General features: G+C 48.0%; 2 protein-coding genes across 3 annotated transcripts; one reads left to right on the top strand and one right to left on the bottom strand.

The window, feature by feature from the left end:
* Positions 1–604: 604 nt before the first annotated feature.
* Positions 605–7,438, top strand: LOC118081226 (uncharacterized). Its single transcript, XM_035107581.3, has 4 exons — positions 605–782; positions 2,818–3,643; positions 4,821–4,950; positions 6,236–7,438. Exons 2-4 carry the CDS (start codon positions 3,062–3,064, stop codon positions 7,324–7,326), a joined length of 1,803 nt encoding a protein of 600 aa, XP_034963472.2. The 5' UTR covers positions 605–782; positions 2,818–3,061; the 3' UTR covers positions 7,327–7,438.
* Positions 7,439–13,317: 5,879 nt separating this feature from the next.
* On the bottom strand, positions 13,318–19,880 carry LOC118081317 (uncharacterized). Of its 2 annotated transcripts, none has more exons than XM_035107785.3 (2): positions 17,927–19,880; positions 13,318–15,578 (listed from the first exon to the last, which is right to left on the bottom strand). In XM_035107785.3, the coding sequence occupies exon 2, from the start codon at positions 15,529–15,531 to the stop codon at positions 14,311–14,313; it is 1,221 nt and encodes a 406-aa protein (XP_034963676.2). In that variant the 5' UTR covers positions 15,532–15,578; positions 17,927–19,880; the 3' UTR covers positions 13,318–14,310. The 2 variants fall into 2 exon arrangements, with proteins under 2 accessions (XP_034963676.2, XP_088520288.1); XM_088664162.1 differs by lacking the exon at positions 17,927–19,880 and adding an exon at positions 16,143–16,541.
* Positions 19,881–21,025: the final 1,145 nt, after the last annotated feature.

Below are 21,025 nucleotides of genomic sequence, written 5' to 3'. Positions count from 1 at the left end.
GAATGTCTTGAGAAAACCTCACCAGCTTCACCAAGGGAAATCCAGGCTGGATTTCCCTTGGTGAAGCTGGTGAGGTTTTCTCAAGACATTCGCTGCGAAAGCAATGGAAAGAACTGCAGGGCTCAAGTGCCAACCAGCATTTATAAACCACTTAATTTCTTATTCTGTTTTTAATTTCCTCCCACCAGATGTCAATAAGAAAAAGAACTACCAGACTTTTAGAGGACATCTGAAGGCAGCCCTGTTTAGGGAAGCTTTTAATCTTTAAGAAATTAGTGTATTTTAATATTTCTGTTGGAAGCCGCCCAGAGTGCCTGGGGAAACCCAGCCAGATGGGCGGGGTATAAATAATATATTATTATTATTATTATTATTATTATTATTATTATTATTATTATTATTTTATTTTTATTATTATAAAAACCTCTTAAACGTTGCACAATATAAAATCAGCATTAATCATAAAACATAAATGGTGTAAAAGCATATGAAAACAAGTAAAACGAGGAATTCAGGAAATTCCTTTAAAAAAATAATCCACGCCTAGTTACCTTCCCTGGAAGGAGTTAAAACCAATAAGAAGCTCTGGTTGCCAGAGAGGACTGAAAAGAGGGGACTGTAAATAGTGCAAAGTCCCTTCCTGTTCTCCTTCCTTCATCCCCCCTCCTCCCCACCCCCTACCCTATGCCCGGGAGCCTGTAGCTTTTGAATTTTTCTACCTTCAGCTCTTGAGTTAATGTGATGCTGCCTTATGAAGTATTTGCAGCAGATCTCAAGTGCAGGTAATTTTTCAAAAAAAATAAAAAAATTTTAAGGCTTGGATGGGGGTGGGAGGGGAGTGCCCTGTTCATTTTTGCGGGTGGGGAGGAGGAGAAGGAAAAGAAATTAGGACCCTACCCTCAACTCAGGCAGTTCCCCTCTGGTGGGTTTCTGAAAAGCCGTTTGATGTTAAAAAACTTAGCAAGGGGAGAAAAAGCACAGCTGAAATGACTAAAATGGATCCTAGCAAAAGGAGACATAAGGGGAAAAATAGAGATACACACACGCACTAAGGGCGGTGGGAGACTCTATACCTTCCTAGATCAAGGGTGATGAGGAGAAATTTAAGAGCAATTCATGGCAAGGGTATAACCATCGGCTTCCAAGATCCCTAGGTGCATTTGAAGCACATTTTCACCACCCCCATCCCTGAAACCGTGGAATAGTAGATTTTTAAGGGTGCTGAGAAATGTAATTCTGGGGTGTGTGTGTGTTAAACTACAGTTCCCAGGATTATTTGTGGTGTATGTTTGTGGGACGCGGGTGGCGCTGTGGGTTAAACCACTGAGCCTAGGGCTTGCCGATCAGAAGGTCGGCAGTTTGAATCCCCACAATGGGGTGAGCTCCCGTTGCTCGGTCCCTGTTCCTGCCAACCTAGCAGCTCGAAAGCACGTCAAAGTGCAAGTAGATAAATAGGTACCACTCCGGTGGGAAGGTAAACGGCGTTTCCATGCGCTGCTCTGGTTCTCCAGAAGTGGCTTAGTTATGCTAGCCACATGACTTGGAAGCTGTATGCCAGCTCCCTTGGCCAGCTCCTTCAGCCAATAACGCGATATGAGCGCCGCAACCGCAGAGTCGTCTGCGACTTGACCTAATGGTCAGGGGTCCCTTTACCTTTACCTTTATGTTTGTGTGCACTTTAAATGTACACAGCTTGGGTGTCTCCAGACAGGGCACTTTATTGAGCATTCATCCCGACTGGCAATTTAAAGAGCATTCATTTGGAGGTTAGATGATGTTGCATCAAAGCGGGAAGCGGGTTGAGCTATAATTTTGCAACCTGAATTTACCAGTATGCGATTAGAAGCCACCTGCAAAGTAGCAAAGACCTGCAAGCACCCGCTTTCGCTATTTTGCAGGCTGCTGCCACACAATTGACGGGGAGCCATGTTCGATTCCTTGGTGGAAAGGGAACTGCCAGGTAAGCCTGGTACCAATTTCTGAGGGATTCCCCTCCCCCCATGGACTTCCACTGTGTGGCTTAAGTTCTATCACCTTTTTTGCCAGCGAAACCCATGCTGGGTTGCCAGGTCATGTGACCAAGCTGAACAAGTTTAGGATCAGAGTAAGTCCCCCACCATCACTCATTCAGATTGCCCTGTTTCTTCAGGGCCTACACTGGCATGAGCCCTGACTAAGATGGGATGGGAGACAGTAGCGTAGCAAGGTGGAGGCGGTGGGGGCGGTGCGCCCTGGGCTCCTCTCGGGGGGGGGGGCCTCCACTCGGGGCGCCCCTCCCCACCCCTCGCCTCTGCCCGCACGCGCTGCATGCAGTCCGTGCCGGCTGCCCCCAGCCCGTTACGGGCCGCCATGTGCCAGCAGCAGCGCATACTGACTGTGCATGTGCAGCATCCCGGTGCGTATGGAGTGCCCACGCACCGGGATACTACAAATGCGCAGTCAGCACGTGCTGCTGCTGGCGCACGGCAGCCCCATGGGCCACTGTGTGCGAGCAGCAGCCGGGCTGGCGCTGCTGCTCCCGCGGCAACCCTACGCGGGAGCAGCAACACCAGCCTGGACGGACCACACATGCGTTGTGACGTTGTGACGCATGCATCACGACGCCCTGCCCCCAGGGGCCGCCTCCGCTGGGCAGCCAAGCGGCAAGGTTCATCACTGATGGGAGACTTATGCCTGGCTGAGCCGGGAACCAGCCTAAGCTGCTCAGCCCAGCAGATCTGAGCACAGGATTGTGCCCTGATTCAATAGAATTCTGTTCACTAGATCAGAAGCAATAGAATGAAAGTTGAAAGCTTAGTCTCTTTCCCTTTCCAACAGGAATAGGGGGAAATCCTTCGAATTTCCAGAAGAAGATGTGCAGTCCAAAGAGCCCCGCTGGCTGTTTGGAGTAGTCCTTTGGCCACATCCCCAACACACTGAAAACTCATGGCACAATATCTTTCTGCGGCATTTGCGGAAAACAGTTGGCATGCGCTGAAATACTGCAGGAGGCAGAATTATTTGCTCTCTCCTTGCCCTGCTATCCGAGGCTGAGCTGCAACAAAGGTTGCTGGATCCCAAGATGAAAATGGAGGAGCAGAAATTGGCAAGCCCCCAGCTGGAGACAGGATCGGGGAAGGCAGGAGAACCCCCTGGCATCCTTCAAGCGGGGACCCTCAAGCAGAGTCCCAGAGAGGTGGCACCTCCGCAACACATGAAAGAGGAGCCAGAAGAGGGCCTGTCGTCTCAGCGCTGGGAAGCCCAGTGGCAAGAGTTCCTCAAGGCCGTGCAATGCCCTCAACCTGGATGGGGGAACCCACTTCTTCCTAATCCTGCGCCAGCAGGCGGCACAACAGCTTCTCCACTCCCTGGCAGCTTGGAAGGACGGCTTCACAGCTTCAGGTATTTCTCCTACCAGGAAGCTGTAGGCCCACGGGAGACATACAGTCGGCTCCGGGAGCTTTGCTACCAGTGGCTGAAGCCCGAGAGGCACACCAAGGAGCAAATCCTGGAGCTGGTGATTCTGGAGCAGTTCCTGGCTGTCCTGCCTCAGGAAATCCGGAGTCGGGTGATGGAACAAGGCCCAGAGACCTGTATCCAGGCTGTGACCCTGGCAGAGAGCTTGCTGCCGAGACGGGAAGAAGGAGAGCAATGGAGAGAGCAGGTGAGCCCCTTCCGGCGAGGGAATGTCCCCATTAGTGTCCCCCTGCCGCATGAAAAGCACATGTTCTAGTGCTATGGCCCTTCATTTGTTTGTTTTTTGGTAAATATTATTTGATTTTTTACACACGCAAAAAAAACCAAATGAAAAAAACTGTAAATTCCTTTATCCATTGGCTTCCTGTCCTCCCTTCTGTGGTTTCGATATTTACCCTTGGGTGCTGCATATTTCACATATGCTATTCAGTACACCCATAGCTATGGCCCTTCCTTATACAGTGGTACCTCCACTTATGTATCCCTCCGGTTACGTAAACGTCGGGGTGCGTAAGCAACAAATCCGGATGTATTTTTTGGGTTTTTGCCGTGTGCGCATGCGCAGCAGTAGAGCACTACTGTGCATGTGCAGAAGCGCTCTACCGCCACACGTGCGTATGCAGAAGCGGTCTCTCCGGTTGCGAAAACCTCAGGATCCAACCGGACCTTTGGAATGGATCCTAGCTGCAACCGGGAGTACCACTGTATTCGGCCAGAATGCCTAAACGGCCTCGGCCCAGCATATCTGAAGGGGCGTATCCACCCCATCATTCAACCCGGAAACTGAGATCCAGCTCCGAGGGCCTTCTGGCAGTTCCCTCCCTGCGAGAAGTGAGGTTACAGGGAACCAGGCAGAGGGCCTTCTCGGTAGTGGCGCCCACCCTGTGGAACACCCTCCCATAGGGTTGCCAGACTCAATAGTGGACAGGATTTCTGTGCCTTTAATTGCCCTGCTCTCTTTTGAGTCTGGAAACCTTAAAGAGAAACCAGCAGACCCTTTGTTTAATTTCCAAGCAAAGGGTCTGCTGGTTTCTCTTCAAGGTTTCCAGACTCAAAAGAGAGCAGGGCAATTAAAGGCACAGAAGTCCTGTCCTCTTATTGAGTCTGGCAACCCTACCCTCCCATCAGATGTCAGGGAGATAAACAACTATCTGACTTTTGGAAGACACATGAAGGCAGCCCTGTTTAGGGAAGTTTTTAATGTTTAATGCTGTATTGTGTTTTTAATATTCGATTGGGAGCCACCCAGAGTGGCTGGGGAAACCTGGCCAGGTGGGCAGGGTATAAGTAATAAGTTGTTGTTGTTGTTGTTGTTGTTGTTGTTGTTCTGCTACCTCAACTAAAACTTTCACTATTGTTTCCAGGGGACAGAGAGGCTGATCCAGGAAGTGGCTGCGAATACCCCAGTGGAAGATGACGCAGTGCTGGAAATCACACAGAGGCCGCTGTGCAGAGAGGTCAAGCAAGAGGTCAAGGACGATGTCAGCTCACTTGGTAAGGTTAAGCAGTCCATGGATTTTAGTTGTGGCTGTGGGGTGCTCAGCGGTGCTCTGTCTCCATGGTTGGAGGCGGTATTGCTTCTGAACGCCAGTTACTGGAAACCTCAGGAGGTGGGAGGGCACCCGTGCTTGGATCCTGCTTATGGGTTTCCCATGGGGGCATCTGGGTGGCCACTGTGAGAACAGGATGCTGGACTAGAGGGGTCACTGGCCTGATCCAGGCTCTTCTTGAGCTCTTAACAACTAATAAAGCAGGACAATGTTTGGACAGCCCATTATAAATCCACTACTAAGGTACTAACCTACCTCACAGGATTGTTGTAAATATAAAATAGGGAGGAAGAGAACCATGTATGCCACCTTGAGCTCCTTGGAAGAAAAGGTGGAATGTAAATGCATGCAATCAATCAATCAATCAATTGACTTATTACACTGCCCTATACCTGGAGGTCTCAGGGCAGTTCACGAAAAATATCATAATATATTAAAAAAATTCCTTCCAGTAGCACCTTAGAGACCAACTAAGTTTGTCATTGGTATGAGCTTTCGTGTGCATGCACACTTCTTCAGATACGAAAGCTCATACCAATGACAAACTTAGTTGGTCTCTGAGGTGCTACTGGAAGGATTTTTTAAATTTTGTTTCGACTACGTCAGACCAACACGGCTACCTACCTGTAACAATATATAAAATAAAAATAAAAACAATAACCCAATAATACATACACACCCCAAAAGAGCCACATTTTAAAAGGGTATAGGATGTTGATCAGGTCAACCAAAGGCCTGGTTAAAAATAAACATTTTTGCCTGCTGCCTAAAGCTGTATAATGAACTTCTCTGGGGAGAGCATTCCACAGATGGGGAGCCACTGCAGAGAAGGCCCTGTTCTCGTGTTGCCACCCTCTGGGCCTCTCGAGGAGGTGGCAGACGAAGGGCCTCGGAAGATGATCTCAGGGTCTGGGTAGGTTCATATGGAAATAACAATATATAATAATAATTTATTATTTATACCCCGCCCATCTGGCTGAGTCTCCCCAGCCACTCTGGGCGGTTCCCAATTGAATATTAAAACAATACAGAGGAAAGAGGGTGTCCTTGAGGTATGGTGGTCCTGAACCATTTAAGGCTTTATAGGTCAAAACCAGCACTTTGAATTGGGCATGGAAACTAATTGGTAGCCAGTGCAGTCAGACCAGGATCGGTGTAATATGCTCAAAGCATCTTGCTCCTGTGAGCAACCTGGCCGTAAACTAATCTGCCTTATCTCTTGATTTCAGGAGCTGATGAATGGCCCAGTAAGGATGAGAGGGAGCCACATGGAGTGTTGATGGAAGTTGCTGATCACCAGGAAGCGGAAGAAGACAATGGGAACATGGATGGATCAGAGTGGGAGCAAGGGGACGAAGTGGAGGAATGGCAGAACAAATCCATTGCTTATGAAGGCGGCCACTTCCACGAAATCACAGTGCGTCAGAGAATCCACAGCAGGAAAAGGAGGAACAAGTGCAACGTGTGTGGGAAAGTGTTCAGAGACGAAGCTTACCTTAATAAACACCAGAGAACCCACACTGGGGAGAAACCCTACGAATGCTCAGACTGTGGAAAGAGCTTCCGTTGGAGTTCAGACTTCCACAGGCACCAGAGAACCCACACGGGAGAAAAACCGTACAAATGCTCCGACTGCGGGAAAAGTTTCCGCCGGAGCTCGAACCTCCATAGGCACCGGAGAACCCACACGGGGGAGAAATCGTACGAATGTTCGGAGTGTGGGAAGAGTTTCCGATGCAGTTCGAGCCTGATTAGCCACAGGCGAACCCACACCGGGGAGAAACCCTACGAATGTCCAGACTGTGGGAAAAGCTTCCGGCTGAGCTCAAACCTTATCAGCCACAAGAGAACCCACACCGGAGAGAAACCCTACGAATGCCCTGATTGCGAGAAATGCTTCCGCCGGAGCTCGCACCTTAATACCCACAAGAGAATCCACACGGGGCAGAAACCCTATAAATGCTCAGATTGTTCCAAAACCTTTTCGGACCGATCCAACCTTCTCAGCCACCTGAGAATCCACACCGGGCAAAAGCCGTACACATGCTCGGATTGTACCAAGACGTTTTCCAATAAATCTAACCTTCTCAGCCACCAGAGAATCCACTCAGGAGAGAAGCCGTACGAATGCTTAGACTGTGGGAAAAGTTTCAGCGTGTGCCAGTACCTGACCAGGCACCAGAGGAGACATACGACAGAGAAGCTGCACGAGTGTGTGGATTGTGGGAAGAGGTTCAGTCAGACCCAGTATCTGATCCGCCATCAAAAGCATTCACACAGGAGGAAAATGGGAGTTTGCACCGTAATAGACATACAATGAACTTTACAGGAGATGGGAACATTATAAATACTTGAATTGTCAGAAGAGAATGAACCTCAACACAAATCTTAATAAACATCAGAGATTCTACAAGGACTGGAAATCCTATAAATCTGTGTCACAGGGTAGTCTTCTTTTCATGCAACTCATATTCCTAATAGAGAATTCCCCACCTTCCAGATCTCTACATACAGCTAGTTAGAGAGAAATATAAACTTCTAAAGACACAGCACAGGGCTATTGTCCACATGGTTAGCGTTTCATGTAGCCCATTTGCCTCACTGCATACCAGAAAATCAGCCCTAGAAAGTACAGATAGCTAGGTTCACCTTTTGGCAGTTGAAGTCTTAAAGCAGGGATGAGGAACCTTGCCTCTGGGCTCCCATCTCCCATCATGGTCCAACGGCCTGGAGTTGCAGTCCAGTGACACCCGGAGGGCTTCTGGATCCCATCCTTGTCTTAAGGTGGGCATGTCCAACTCCTGAGAGACTGCGATCTACTCCTACTATTAAAAAGTTGTTGAGCTTTGGGGGTGGGGGGTGGGATCACGCAATTGACCAGGAACACTCCGCGATCGACCAGTAGATCACAAACAATCGACCGGTTGGACATGCTAAGGGATGTATATTTTTCTTTGTGTGTGGTTGTTGTTGTGGTTTGTTTGTTTGTTTGTTTGTTGAAAATTGAATAAAAATATTATTTTTAAAAAGGGATGTCAATAATTAGGTCCCATCTGCCATTTCCCTCACAGAGCTGCAGGGCCGGCCCACCCATGAGGCAAGGTGAGCTGATTGCTTCAGACAGCAGGATCCACAGGGCAGCTGATCCAGCCTCCATCATGCGCTGCTACCTCAGGGACAGCGATGGCTGTGGCACACTCCTTGGAGGCTGAATCTTCTGCCTCCTTGGCAGCTGTCCCACAATGCTGCCTCTACCGTGGCCTCTTGGTGAATAGGAAGCGCTGCTAGACTCCCCCCTAGGGAGGAAATGGCGGGGGGGACCTCCTGGGATCCACACCCACCTGGCATGATTCATAATGGGCCCCTTCCCCCTCCGAATGGCCTTTGATTCCCACCTCAACCGTAAGGAAAGGTTGATTTTATTCTGCTCTTGTTCCTGATGTAGATCGCCACTCACCCCTTCTTCCCTGGCGGAGAGGGGAGACACCATTTTGTGGTTCGCCTCAGGCACCAAAATGTCTTTGGCCGGCCCTGCAGAGCTGCAATTTGCAGAGCGGTTTAAGAGTCAATCGCTCTTCCCAGGCAACTCTGAGAATTGTAGCTCTGTGAGGGGTGTAGGGGTTCTCCAACAACCCTCTGCCTCCTTCACTGCAGCTCCCAGGAGTTTTCCGGGGCAAGCCATGGATGTTTAAAGTGGTATCAGAGTGCTCTAAATGTAAGCACAGATTGGTGGTGCTCACGGAGACCTTCCAAGACTCCGTTCAAGGTTGGAGGTGAAACCTGCAAGAGATAGTTCGTGCGGGAGCTTCAAATAACTCTGCCCCAAAACCATCTGATTTATAGCTAACTAGCCCGTTAGCCTACGTGCCTTGCCCGGCTACCTATGTGCAAATTATTCATCAGCTAGCTTCCTCTTCCCATGCCGCACGTTCTCCAAACAATGTCTAACATCCAAAAAGGTCAGAAGGTACCCTGCGTTATCACTTCTTTCCAGCAAATTAAAGGCTGTTCTCAGCCATCAAAGAGCAGAACAAGAGATAGAGAGGAGAAGCAAACAGAGACAGGAAGGAAAGACCGTGCTAGAATCATAGATCAGCTAACTCCTCAAAATATAATTGTCTTCCGGATAGATTGCTAGGGTTGCCAGACTCAATAGAGGACAGGACTTCTGTGCCTTTAATTGCCCTGCTCTCTTTTGAGTCTGGAAACCTTAAAGAGAAACCAGAAGACCCTTTGCTTGGAAATTAAACAAAGGGTCTTCTGGTTTCTCTTTAAGGTTTCCAGACTCAAAAGAGAGCAGGGCAATTAAAGGCACAGAAGTCCTGTCCTCTATTGAGTCTGGCAACCCTATAGATTGCCCATACGTGAGCCTTTCCAGTTTTGCTAACTCTGCCCATTTCTGCATTGAGCACCGTTATTGGACCTTTCCTGTGGCTAAACAGCCCAAAGTGGGGTAGCAGAGACAGAGAAAATATCACCCCTTCTCTCTCTCTCTCTCTCTCTCTCTCTCTCTGTGTGTGAGTGTGCGCGCGCCACCCCTTATTCTCTCTCTGCTGCCCTTTCATTCTCTTCCTCTACCAACCACTCTCTCTTCCCTCTCTGCCACCCTCTTTTCCCTCTCCTTCCCCACCCCAATAGGCTGTGGCAGGAAATTCAGCAGATCACTCTTGCCAGAGCTCTGGGCTGATTGCTTGCAATGGGTTTCCCAACTTCTGCCCTCCTTCTTCTCTCCCTCCACTGACCCAAAATTAGGCAGAAGGCTGCGCGTGGCTCATGGGTCAGAGTTCCCCTGCCACACACTCCACTGGTGAGAAAGAGATTAAGCATGCCAGTGCAGGATTAACCAAATGCATCAGGTCTTATGAGCGTTTTGTCTTTCATCCAGGCCGGTGCACATTTTGTGAAATGGAAGCTCTCTCTCCCAGGCTGCACTATCCCTGAAGGCTGGGGTTGGGGGAACCTGTGGCCTTTCAAATTGTGCTGGACTCCAACTCCCATCATCCCTGGCCATTGGCCATGCTGGCTGGGGCTGATGGGAGTTGGAGTCCAACCGAACCAGTGGAAAGCCACAGGTTCCCCATCCCTGTATTGCCTGGAATGTTTGAGTTTGTGTCAACCATGTACAACCACGATCCCTTACTTCAATAAATACACTCTTACAGAAACAGTCTTGTGTAGTCATACCTCAGTTTAAGTACGCCTCGGTTTGAGTATTTTCAGTTTAAGTATTCCGCGGACCCGTCTGGAACAGATTAATCCACTTTCCATTACTTTCAATGGGAAAGTTCATTTCAGGTTAAGCACGCTTCAGGTTAAGTACAGACTCCCGGAACCAATTGTGTTTGTACCACTGTAGTTTGAAGTGCTGAGGGAAATTCAGGGTGGAATGGTCTGTTTGGGAACAGGACAAAGGCCTGCATCTTTAAAGAAAACTGCCTCTTAATTCCTATACAATACTCAAAAGGAATTTATTCTGCGGTAACCCAGAACTCATCTGGAGTCAGTCTTTTGGCTACCACACTTTTAAGGAGGATGTAGACAAATTGGAAGAAGCTCAGAAGAGGGCAATGCTGCTGCTGAGGGGTTTGGAAACAAGCTCTGTGAGGAAAAGACTGAGGGATAGCATCTCCCCAATATCTGTGAAGAGAGCAAAAACTTGTGCCGCATCCACAACATACATTTAAAGTAAAATAAAAAAATTCCTTCAGTAGCACCTTAAAGACCAACTAAGTTTTTATTTTGGTATGAGCTTTCGTGTGCATGCACACTTCTTCAGATACAGTGAAATAGAAGTCCCCAGGCACTTATGTAGAGAAGGGGTGGGGATGGGTGCATGCACACGAAAGCTCATACCAAAATAAAAACTTAGTTGGTCTTTAAGGTGCTACTGAAGGAATTTTTTTATTTTACTTCGACCCAGACCAACACAGCTACCTACCTGTAACCATACATTTAAAGGACTATCATATCACACTATCATGGCTTCCCCCAAAGAATCCTGGCAAATGTCGTTTGTTCAGTGTGCCCAGAATTGTTAGGAAAACCCTCATTTCTGTGAGGGGAATAGGGATTTCTCTCTCACACAAGATGGCTCCCAAATGGCCACCTATTCTCCCAGTGACCAGAGCTAGCAAGAAGGTAGCCTCATGTGCCGCCTCAGACTATACTAACAGCCACTGATTGCCTTTTCATTCACAGCCATCCACAATTGGGCGGCCATCACCACAGCTTGTGTCAGCAAATGCCATATTTTTAATTGTGCACGTCTTCCTTTAGCCTGCTCTGCATCTCCTGCTGTTCAGCTTCAACCTTGGGGTCTAAGGTGATGAGGAAGAAAAACCTCTCCCCAACCATTTTCTCTCCTCCAGTAGCGGCAGCTGGTGCTCATTAGGGCTACATTTGCACCATACATTTAAAAGACACTATAATACCTAGTGCTTTTTTCGGGGGGGGGGGGGACATAGGGGTATGCATACCCCTAAACATTTTGTGAATCTTACAGGAGAAACTTTTTTTATTTAAAAAAAATAGTTTCTTCTCTAGTGCGGTGAATCGTCAGTTCCGTTGCTGCCCTTGATGTCGGCCTCATTTCCTGTCATGGTGTTTCCTGAGTCTCAGAGGGAAGTGAGCGTTTAATGTGTGAAGTAGGAGTTGGAATCTAGCACAGTGATTGGTCAGTTTCTTTGTTACCTCCTCTGATGGTGGTTTCCTTTCCTTTCCTGGTGATATTCTTCAGTCAAAATGAGAGTACCCCAAAACATTCTTAGAAAAAAAGCACTGATAATAGCCCTTGAAAAAATTAAACATAAAGAGTGAATGGGCAACTTATGAAGAGCTGTTCACAGAAGAACAATCGGAAGCCGCAGAAGCTGTGTCGGACGTTCAGGTTCCAGAGAATATCCGCAACCCGGAGCGCTCACTTCCGCGTTTGCAGTGTTCGGGAGCCAAAACGTCCGACTCGCAATGTGTTCAAGAACCAAGGTACAACTGTACTGAGCTATGTGGACCAATGGTCTGACTCAGAATTAGCCAGCTTCCCATGTCCAAATTTCAACCTGTCTTGCTTATCTTAAGACACTTAACTTTACCCCTTGATAAATTGTATGTCAACTCCTTGTTAACTTTTCATCTTGTGCTTTTTAAAAATTAGTGTGTATATCATGTAAACTGCATAGAGGTCTTTTGTCGATTAATTTTTGTTAAATAAAACGCTTTCTTAAAAAGACAAAACCCCAGCTCCCCTTAATCATTTTGTTTGCCCTCTTCCTTAAGTGTTTCCAGCTCCACGATATAGTTTTTGAAGTTTGGAAGCAGACACCCCCATTCGCATGGAAAACAGCAGGAGAGAGTTCACAGCCCAGTGGCAGAGCATTGCCCTGCATGCAGAAGGTCCCTGGCATCTCCAGGCAAGGCTGGGAGAGAAGCCTGTCTGAAACCCAACAGCTGCCAGTCAGTGTGGACAGTACTGAGCTAGATGAAACAAGGGTTTGAATCAGCATAAGGCAGCTTCCTGTGTCCCCAATCTCCTCCTCTTTTTCTCCAGTATTCTCATAAAGTGACATCACTGCAATTTGCATTTCCCTGCCCCGCCTGGATTGGCTGCCCCTTGTCAGGGGAGCAGGACACTCACAGCATGGTGATGTCAGCAAAGCATCATGGGGGAAATTGTCACTGGCAGAGCAAGAACGCAGAGTTGGTTAACAGCCACCCCAGCCGCTTTCAGGGTCCACTTCTGACTCCAGTCATAAGGCAAGCCTGATCGCCATCGCCTCTCGTTTTAGAAGGCTGACCTTAAACGAGGTGACAGATGGGGTTACAAAAACTTCATACCCTACAAACTGCACATGTGTACCATGCTTGGGCAAGAGCTCCAATAATCATTCAGTATAAAGACAGAAAGCACTGCCCCCGTTTTGTGATGTCACGTAGCCAAATCCAATTGGCTATGTGACATGAAAACATCAAACTTCCTTAAAAAAAACCAAAACTCTTTATTTGTATATTTTTAAAAATATTACAAAATACAATCAAACTTCCTAAAGGTGCCCCCGATTGCCTCAGAAAGAAGCTCTTGTGTTTTTAAAGAAAATGGTATCAAACTGGTAAAGGACAGTTATTATATTTTGTGTGTGTGTGCACACGTGTATAAGAAATAAGCAAACAGGGAGTGTCGTGAAACTTCCTCTCCCCCCAAAAGAAATTTTTAATGAGCAAAAATTTAAGTGTGGTCCTAATATTGGGGAAAAGCAGTTTGGGTCTGGGTCAGAATGCTGCAAAACCCACACAATGCTCTCGATAAAGTAGGCCTGCACACAAAACAACCATCTATTTATTACCATGAAATAACATACAGTAATGCATGAAAAACCCATTTCTTTATTTATTTTTTGCACCGATGGTTGCAAGTCTGTAGCTGCTTCCCTGCCTGCAGTTGCTCTCGCAGCCGCATCTCTCCTCCACACCCGGGAATGTGTCGCTGGGTTCCATTGATATCGATAGGCTGGAAGGCAGGGAGGCAGACAGTTGGTGGCGCCAGAGAGCCAGCGACAGGCACAGCCAACTAACGCTGGCCTTGATCCCCTCTTACTCTCGGCTGAGTTCTACATGGGCCACACTGAGACCGAAGAAGCCGACAGACAGCGCCACCCCTTGGACTGGATGCAAGTGGGAAGGCAGTCCGCGACCCGAAACCCTGGGAAACCTGGTTAGGTTTACCTTGCCGTTACCACCTGTATTACTCAGCGAAGTACAAGAACAGGCCTGTGTGGAAATGTTATGGCTTCTTTCCTAGCTGGGCAGGATTCCCCCCACCCCACCCCATGCATAATACGATTAAATTGGTTACAGTGGTACCTCGGGTTACAAACGCTTCAGGTTACAAACGTTTTAGGTTACAGACTCCGCTAACCTAGAAATAGTACCTCGGGTTAAGAGCTTTACTTCAGGATGAGAACAGAAATTGTGTGCTGGCAGCGCGAGGCCCGATTAGTTAAAGTGGTGCCTCAGGTTAAGAACAGTTTTAGGTTAAGAACGGACCTCCGGAACGCATTAAGTTCTTAACCAGAGGTACCACTGTACTAAGTTTTTCTGCTTCACACACTCCTCTAAAAACAGGCTCCGCATGGTTTTATAAAGGTCTGGTTTAAGCAACTGCATAGTACGCTCCTAAGATTTCCTCTCTTTTTGCATGGGATCTTTGCTGCTCAACTATGTCAGACCAGGGAGTAAAGCCGTTTCCATTCCCCATCCTGCAGGAATTACTCCCCACCCCACCCCCCCAAAAAACCCTAAATGCCAAAACAGTTCAGGCTTGCAAAACCTCCTGGTCTTTATGGGTTCTTTTATGGACCACGAGGTGTGCGCTGCACGTAAAGCACCTCCCGCAGATGAGGCACATGTACGGCTTCTCCCCCGTGTGGATCCTCTGGTGCTGCATGAGGTGCGCGCTCTGGCTGAAGCTCTTCCCGCAGGTGCCGCACTTGTAGGGCTTCTCCCCCGTGTGGGTCCGCTCGTGCTTCACCACGTCCGAGCTGGTGGTGAAGCTCTTCCCGCACAGCGAGCACTTGTAGGGCTTCTCCCCCGTGTGGATCCTCTTGTGCTTGACGAGGTCGGAGCTGGAGCGGAAGCTCTTCCCGCAGACGAGGCACTTGCACGGCTTCTCGCCCGTGTGGGTCCTCTCGTGCTGCGTGAGGATCATGCTCTGGCTGAAGCTCTTCCCGCAGTAGGAGCATTTGTAAGGCCTCTCGCCCGTGTGGCTCCTCTGGTGTTTCACGAGGCCCGAGTTGGACGCAAAGCTTTCCCCACACGTCAGGCAGGTGTAGGGCCTCTCGCCCGTGTGCGTCCTCTCGTGCTGGATGAGGTTCGAGCTCCGCTTGAAGCTCTTCTCGCAGAGGGAGCAATTGAACGGCTTCTCCTCCGTGTGCGTCTTCTTGTGGTTGACGAAGTTCGAGCTGGTGCTGAACCGCTTCCCGCAGTCGGGGCACTGGTAAGGCCTCTCGCCCGTGTGGGTCCTCTGGTGCGTCATGAGGTGCGCGTTGGAGCAGAAGCTCTTCCCGCACAGGAAGCACTTGTAGGGCTTCTCCTTTGTGTGGAAGCGCTCGTGGACGATCAGGTAGGAGCGCTGGTTGAAGCGCTTCTCGCACACAGAGCACTGATACGGCTTCTCGCCCGTGTGGATCCGCTCGTGCTTCACGAGGTCCGAGCTCTGGTGGAAGCTGCGCCCGCAGTCAGAGCACTTGTAGGGCTTCTCCCCCGAGTGGTTCCTCTTCTGGTGGCTGATGAGGCTCGAGATGCTGCTGAAGCTCTTCCCGCATTCGGTGCAGATGTAGGATGTCCCTTCGACGGAGCCGCCTTCATCCAAGATGGGGAGGAGGCTCGGCGGGCCTTCCGGGCGATGGCTGATTTCGCAGATGCCTTCCATGCCGTGAAACCCGGAAAGGCCGTCGGGCGCTTCCAGCAAGGACCCACACGCTTCCATGAGGTCGGGGCTTTTCGTCTCGGTGACCTCCTCTTTGCTGTCACTCATTTGTTCTCCGGCGGCGTGAATTTTCTTTGAAAAATACGTTTTTGAGGCTAAAAACGAAAAATGAGAGTGAGAAGCGACCTAAACAGGACTCGATCTCTGTGCCGCAGGTGAGTTTGACCATGGGTCCCTCTAACTCAGTATTTCCCACACTGATTGGCAGGGTCAGATTAAGACCTTTAGAGGCCCCTGAGGACTTAAATGATTTTGGTGCCCTCAAAATAGAAACAATAGAATAAACAATAATAAACCGCAAAACAAAATTTTATTTTTTGAAATGCAACGAAACAATGGGAAAGATGGAAAACAATGTTTATTTTTGTATATTTCCACTTTATTTAGTCTTACATAACACATCTGCTTCTATACTTAGAGTAAAGGCATCCAGCCTGCCTTGTTGCATAGCTGTGCAGCTGGGATTTTTAATATACTTCAACTGAGAAAATGGAACACTCAGATGAGCAATTTGGGACCATTAATGCTAAAAACCTGACAATGGGAAATTTCTGTGTTTCCCCCCTTCCTTTGATGCCCTGAGCACAGGCTTATTCTGCTTAATGATTAATCCAGCCGTGTTCTACTGGGTTCCAGGCAGGGAACATTCCCAGTCCTACCTCGAGATGGTGGGGATTGAACCCGGGACCTTCTGTATCCAACGGAGATGCTCCACCACTGCTATGGCCTTTCTCCTGTTCCAGGAGCAAAAACCATGTACTGCCTTCCTGTGCAGTTCACCTCCCACCCCCAAAACCAATCCATTTCCTGTGCTTTTGAGGTAGCAACCCTATTTGACCTGGATAGATCCTAGGAATGACCGTTAGCCCACATTAATTCACCCAGACACAAAAGATGCTCTTTTGAATATGCAAAACTTGACATTGCAACAGCCTCTGGAGCAAAGGATAAGTTACAAAAGGGCCACGAGAACTCGCTCCCCAAAACTTTTCCCAAGGCTGCTCCCCATACCTCATACACACTGCTCTGCAAGCTTCTCCCAATGGGCTCTTTAAACCAGGGCTGGCTCAAGTTTGGGGGGATGATAATAATAATAATAATAATAATAATAATAATAATAATAATAATTTATACCATGCCCATCTAACTGGGTTTCCCCAGCCACTCTGGGCAGCTCCCCCCAAAATATTTTAAACACGATAAAACATCAAATGTTAAAAACTTCCCTAAACAGGGCTGCCTTCAGATGTCTTATAAAAGCCAGAAAGTTGTTTATTTCCTTGACATCTGGTGGGAGGGTGTTTCACAGGGCAGGAGCCACTACCAAGAAGGCCCTCTGCATGGTTCCTGGAAGCACCGTAGCACAGGGCCGGAGCATCTGCCTTGTCCTGGGCGCAATTCCCTGTGCCTCTGGGCAAGAATGGGTAAAGCTCCTGCCCCAAACTCTGGAGAGCCTCTGCCAGTCAGTGTTGGTTTTCCGACGTGGAATAAGGCAGCTTCCGGTGTTGTTCCCGTGTCAGTGCTGAGCCCCCTTGTGCAGAGTTCTGGACCACTGGCCCATCCGGATGAGAACTGTCTGCACTGATTGGCAGAAGCTCTCCGGGGGTTTCAAGCTGAGCATCTGTCTCAGCCGTATTATTGCTACTATTTAATTAATTAAATCCATATGTATCCTGCTATTCCTCTGAGGATCACACAGTAACTGGAGAGGCCACTGAGGCGCGAACCTGGGAGCTTCTGCTTGCCTTGTACAGAGAAACAGGAAGCTGTCATGTACCGAGCTAGACGGTTGCTTCATTGAGCTCAGTATTGTCTACACTGACTGGCAGCCACTCTCCGGGATTTCATTGCAGGAGTTTTCCCCAGAGGAGATGCCAGAGACTGGACCTTTTGCATGCAAGACACCTACTCTGCCACTGAGCTCTGGGCCTTCCCTTGGGGCATTTCTAAGATCGATCTGCATTTAAAAGGAGGAAGAAGAAGGTAGTTAGGAGGGGTCGCTAACTTTTCAAACACAGCCTGCAGCTGTGCATTTGGACAGCAGCCCAATGTGCAGGCGTTTTTATCCCTGTGTGGCAAAAAAGCTTCACATCTGCTTTTCTCTGCACATCCACATTTCTGCACATCCAGCCACCGTCCAAGAGCAAAATCAGGCTTCCACACACTTCCCAGTCCATTGGCAACCTTAAAAAGGCCCTCTTTGCCATCATATTGCATTACGAAGGTTTCTCTTTTCGCACCTTCTCCCCTGTTCCAGACAGAGATATTTGCGATCCAGCTTTTCCAGCCACCCAAGACGGGAAGGGGAGTTTCCTATTGTCCCCCCCCCTCGCTGCACTACCTCGCCTTTCCCCTTTTGTCTCTCCTCCTCCCCCACTGGGAAAAAGGGAAAAGAGAAGAGAAGGGAGAGTAAGCACGATTTTAAGGGAAGCAACTTTCCTACCTCCGCAAGCCCTCCCGATGCACAGCCGCCTGCAAGAGCGCAGCGCGCAGGAACACGCGCACAAAGGAAGCTGCCCGGCTGAACAGCTCCTGCAACTGCCGATTTGCAAATGGGTTTTGCTAGAGCGATTGAAAAGGAGACAGAGACAGAGAGAGAGAGAGAGAGGAAGGAACAGGAAGTGGCCGTCGCTGTTTATCGTCCCCCTTTGCAAAGAGAGAGAGAGAGAGAGAGAGAGAGAGAGACAGACAGACAGACAGACACATGAAAAACCGAGTATCTCTAAAAATCGTGGATTTAGGGCGACTCATTCCAAAGGCGCAGGGGCGGGGAGGGAGAGAAAATTAACAAATTCCAAATTATCAGTAAAACTGCAAGGAAGTTTCTGGGATCTCCAGATCTCTGGTGAATAATTCTGGACAATTCCCAAGCTTGCTGGCTTTTGGGGGCGGGGGAGGTGATGTTTGGGGTGAGCCTAACAAAGGAAGATGCCATATACAGAGTCAGAAAATTGGTCCATTTAGCGCAGTGTTGTCTACACTGAGTGGCAGCGGCTGTCCAGGGTTCCAGGCAAAGCACCTCTCCCAATCCTCTTTTTTTTAAATTTTATTTATAGTATTCAGATATATACATTTCACCGATTATACAATCATTTTGACATTCAAAATCTTGACTTCCTTCCCCCTCTTTCTGTGGTACCTTAAATTTACTTTTATTTTAAATATCTTCTGCATACCCAAATTAACTTATTTATTTATCTTCTTTAATATATACAGTACTCTTATGTAGCTGCAGGTTATTACAGTACAATAATCTTGCTAGTGTTTTTATCTGTTTACAATTTATCTGTAAATAATAATAAAAACATTTCCATTATTTTATAAAAGTCTGTTTTCTTGATTTCTTATTCTTCCGGTAAGATTCACATTTTTCTGCCATTTCATAAGTTCTTATATTCCTTTTTCCTTTACTGGGACTTCTTTCCATTTTGGGGCAAGTAATATTCTTGCCAGTGTAGTCGCATACATGAATAAATTGCTATAAAATTTAGCTAGTTCTGTCTCTATAATTCCCAAGAGCGTCTCTCCCTATCCTACCAAGAAATGTTACTGGGGACTGAAAGGGAGAAGGCAAAGGGGAGATTTGGGAAACGTTTGTGATAGAACATAAGGTGGCATTCACCTAAGGCCACATTCATACTACATGCATTAAAACACGATGATTATTACTATAAATAATAATGGCTCCCCTCCCCTGCAAAAAATCAAATTCAAAATCTGGGAGTTGTAGTTTGTTAAGGGTGCTGACAGTTGCTAGGAGACCACTGTTCCCCTCATGGAGCTACAGTTCCCAAAATTCTCTGTGAAGCCGGATTTATTGTTAAACTGTCCTGAGGATTGTAGCTCTGTGAGCAGAATAGGCATTTGTTAAAAATTGACAGCACCCTTAACTATAAATCCCAATATTATTGTTATTTTGCTGGGTGTGTGTGTAGCCATGACTGTTTAGAGTAGTGTGCTCGATGTTAGCAAACCAGGCCTCCGAAACTGCATTTTATGATTTGTGTGATTCACATGCCTGTCTGTGATGAACGTGAGAAGGGAAGACATGCTTATCTTTCTTCCGGTATGAGACTGTGAAATTCTACTTTCACTTTTACGCTGTAGTAAAATTTAAGCTGGTTCCTATGAACCCAGAGAAATGGATCTTGACCCAGGGAGAGCCCAAGGATCCAGGCAAGCAGACAAATTTAAGCGTCTCCTGCCCACCAAATAACAGAGACCAAACCAGGACGTACGAAGCAAGGCACTTTTATTTTCGCTGTTGCAACAGGGTCCTTCCTCTCACGCAGGAGAACAAGGAAGGACCCCAAACAAAGGTGTCCTGTCCTTAAAAAGAAATTTGAAATTGGTTTCAGCCCACCCCCCAGAAGCATCATCCATATGTCACAGAAGGGGTGTAGCCCAAGACCCCCCTTCCCTAGATTCATCATAGGTACATCATGAAAGGGGAGGTCTGGTGGCAGTAATCTGAGCATCCTGGACCCTGCCCCCTGCCCCCCAAACCTAATCAACAAAAAAGAGAGATATTTACATTTCCCTGTTTCCCTGCCAAGTTAATCACACCCTTTTGTCTGGCACTCAGGTATCAGGATGCCAGGGATTATCACTTTAATTCCTGAGACAATGAGAAGGTTCCCCCCCCCCACCTTCTTCCTTGCAGAGGAACGCCAGGTCTGAGAGAGTCAAAATGGTGTCAGAAAGGCCTGTCTTCCTGTGCTGCTTCAGACATGTGCCTGTACTGTACATTCATGCACATGTTTTATGAACAATTATTATATATATATATATATATGACCTCAAAATTCTTATAACAACGCTGTGGATTCTTCTGCTCTGGGAGCTGAGAGAGAGCACCATGATTGCTTGTCTATACTGTATATTCTGTAATTCTGGTGAGACAGTCCGCGGGCAGGTAGGGTCTCAGCCTGCGTACCAGATGGAGCTGGTAGACAGCTGCCCTGGATACAGAATTGACTTGCGCCTCCATGGACAGCTGTGAGCCCAAAATAACTCCCAGGCTAAGCACTTGGTCCTTCGGGGGCACAGTTACCCCATTCAGAACCAGAGAGTAGTTTCCAGGTCACCTTCAATGTCATGTTGTTGTTTAGTCATGTCTGACTCTTCGTGACCCCTTGGACCAGAGCACGTCAGGCACTCCTGTCTTCCACTGCCTCCCGCAGCTTGGCCAAACTCATGTTCGTAGCTTTGAGAACACTGTCCAACCATCTCGTCCCCTGTCGTCCCCTTCTCCTTGTGCCCTCCATCTTTCCCAACATCAGGGTCTTTTCCAAGGAGTCTTCTCATGAGGCCAAATTATTGGAGCCTCAGCTTCAGGATCGGTCCTTCCAGTGAGCACTCAGGGCTGATTTCCTTCAGAATGGATAGGTTTGATCTTCTTGCAGTCCATGGCACTCTCAAGAGTCTCTTCCAGCATCATAATTCAAAAGCATCAATTCTTCGGCAATCAGCCTTCTTTATGGTCCAGCTCTCACTTCCATACATCACTACTGGGAAAACCATAGCTTTAGCTATACGGACC

The sequence above is a fragment of the Zootoca vivipara genome, chromosome 2 (assembly GCF_965207765.1).
Source record: "Zootoca vivipara chromosome 2, rZooViv2.hap1.1, whole genome shotgun sequence".
Taxonomy (NCBI): Eukaryota; Metazoa; Chordata; class Lepidosauria; order Squamata; family Lacertidae; genus Zootoca; species Zootoca vivipara.
This window is presented reverse-complemented; position numbering and strand designations above follow the sequence as displayed.

Coding starts and splice junctions, on each gene's coding strand:
- LOC118081226 (XM_035107581.3), top strand. CDS start 3,062: ATGAAAATGGAGGAGCAGAAATTGGCAAGCCCCCAGCTGGAGACAGGA. Junction 3,644..4,820: donor GAGAGCAATGGAGAGAGCAG/GTGAGCCCCTTC, acceptor TATTGTTTCCAG/GGGACAGAGAGGCTGATCCA. Junction 4,951..6,235: donor GGACGATGTCAGCTCACTTG/GTAAGGTTAAGC, acceptor TCTTGATTTCAG/GAGCTGATGAATGGCCCAGT.
- LOC118081317 (XM_035107785.3), bottom strand. CDS start 15,531: ATGAGTGACAGCAAAGAGGAGGTCACCGAGACGAAAAGCCCCGACCTC.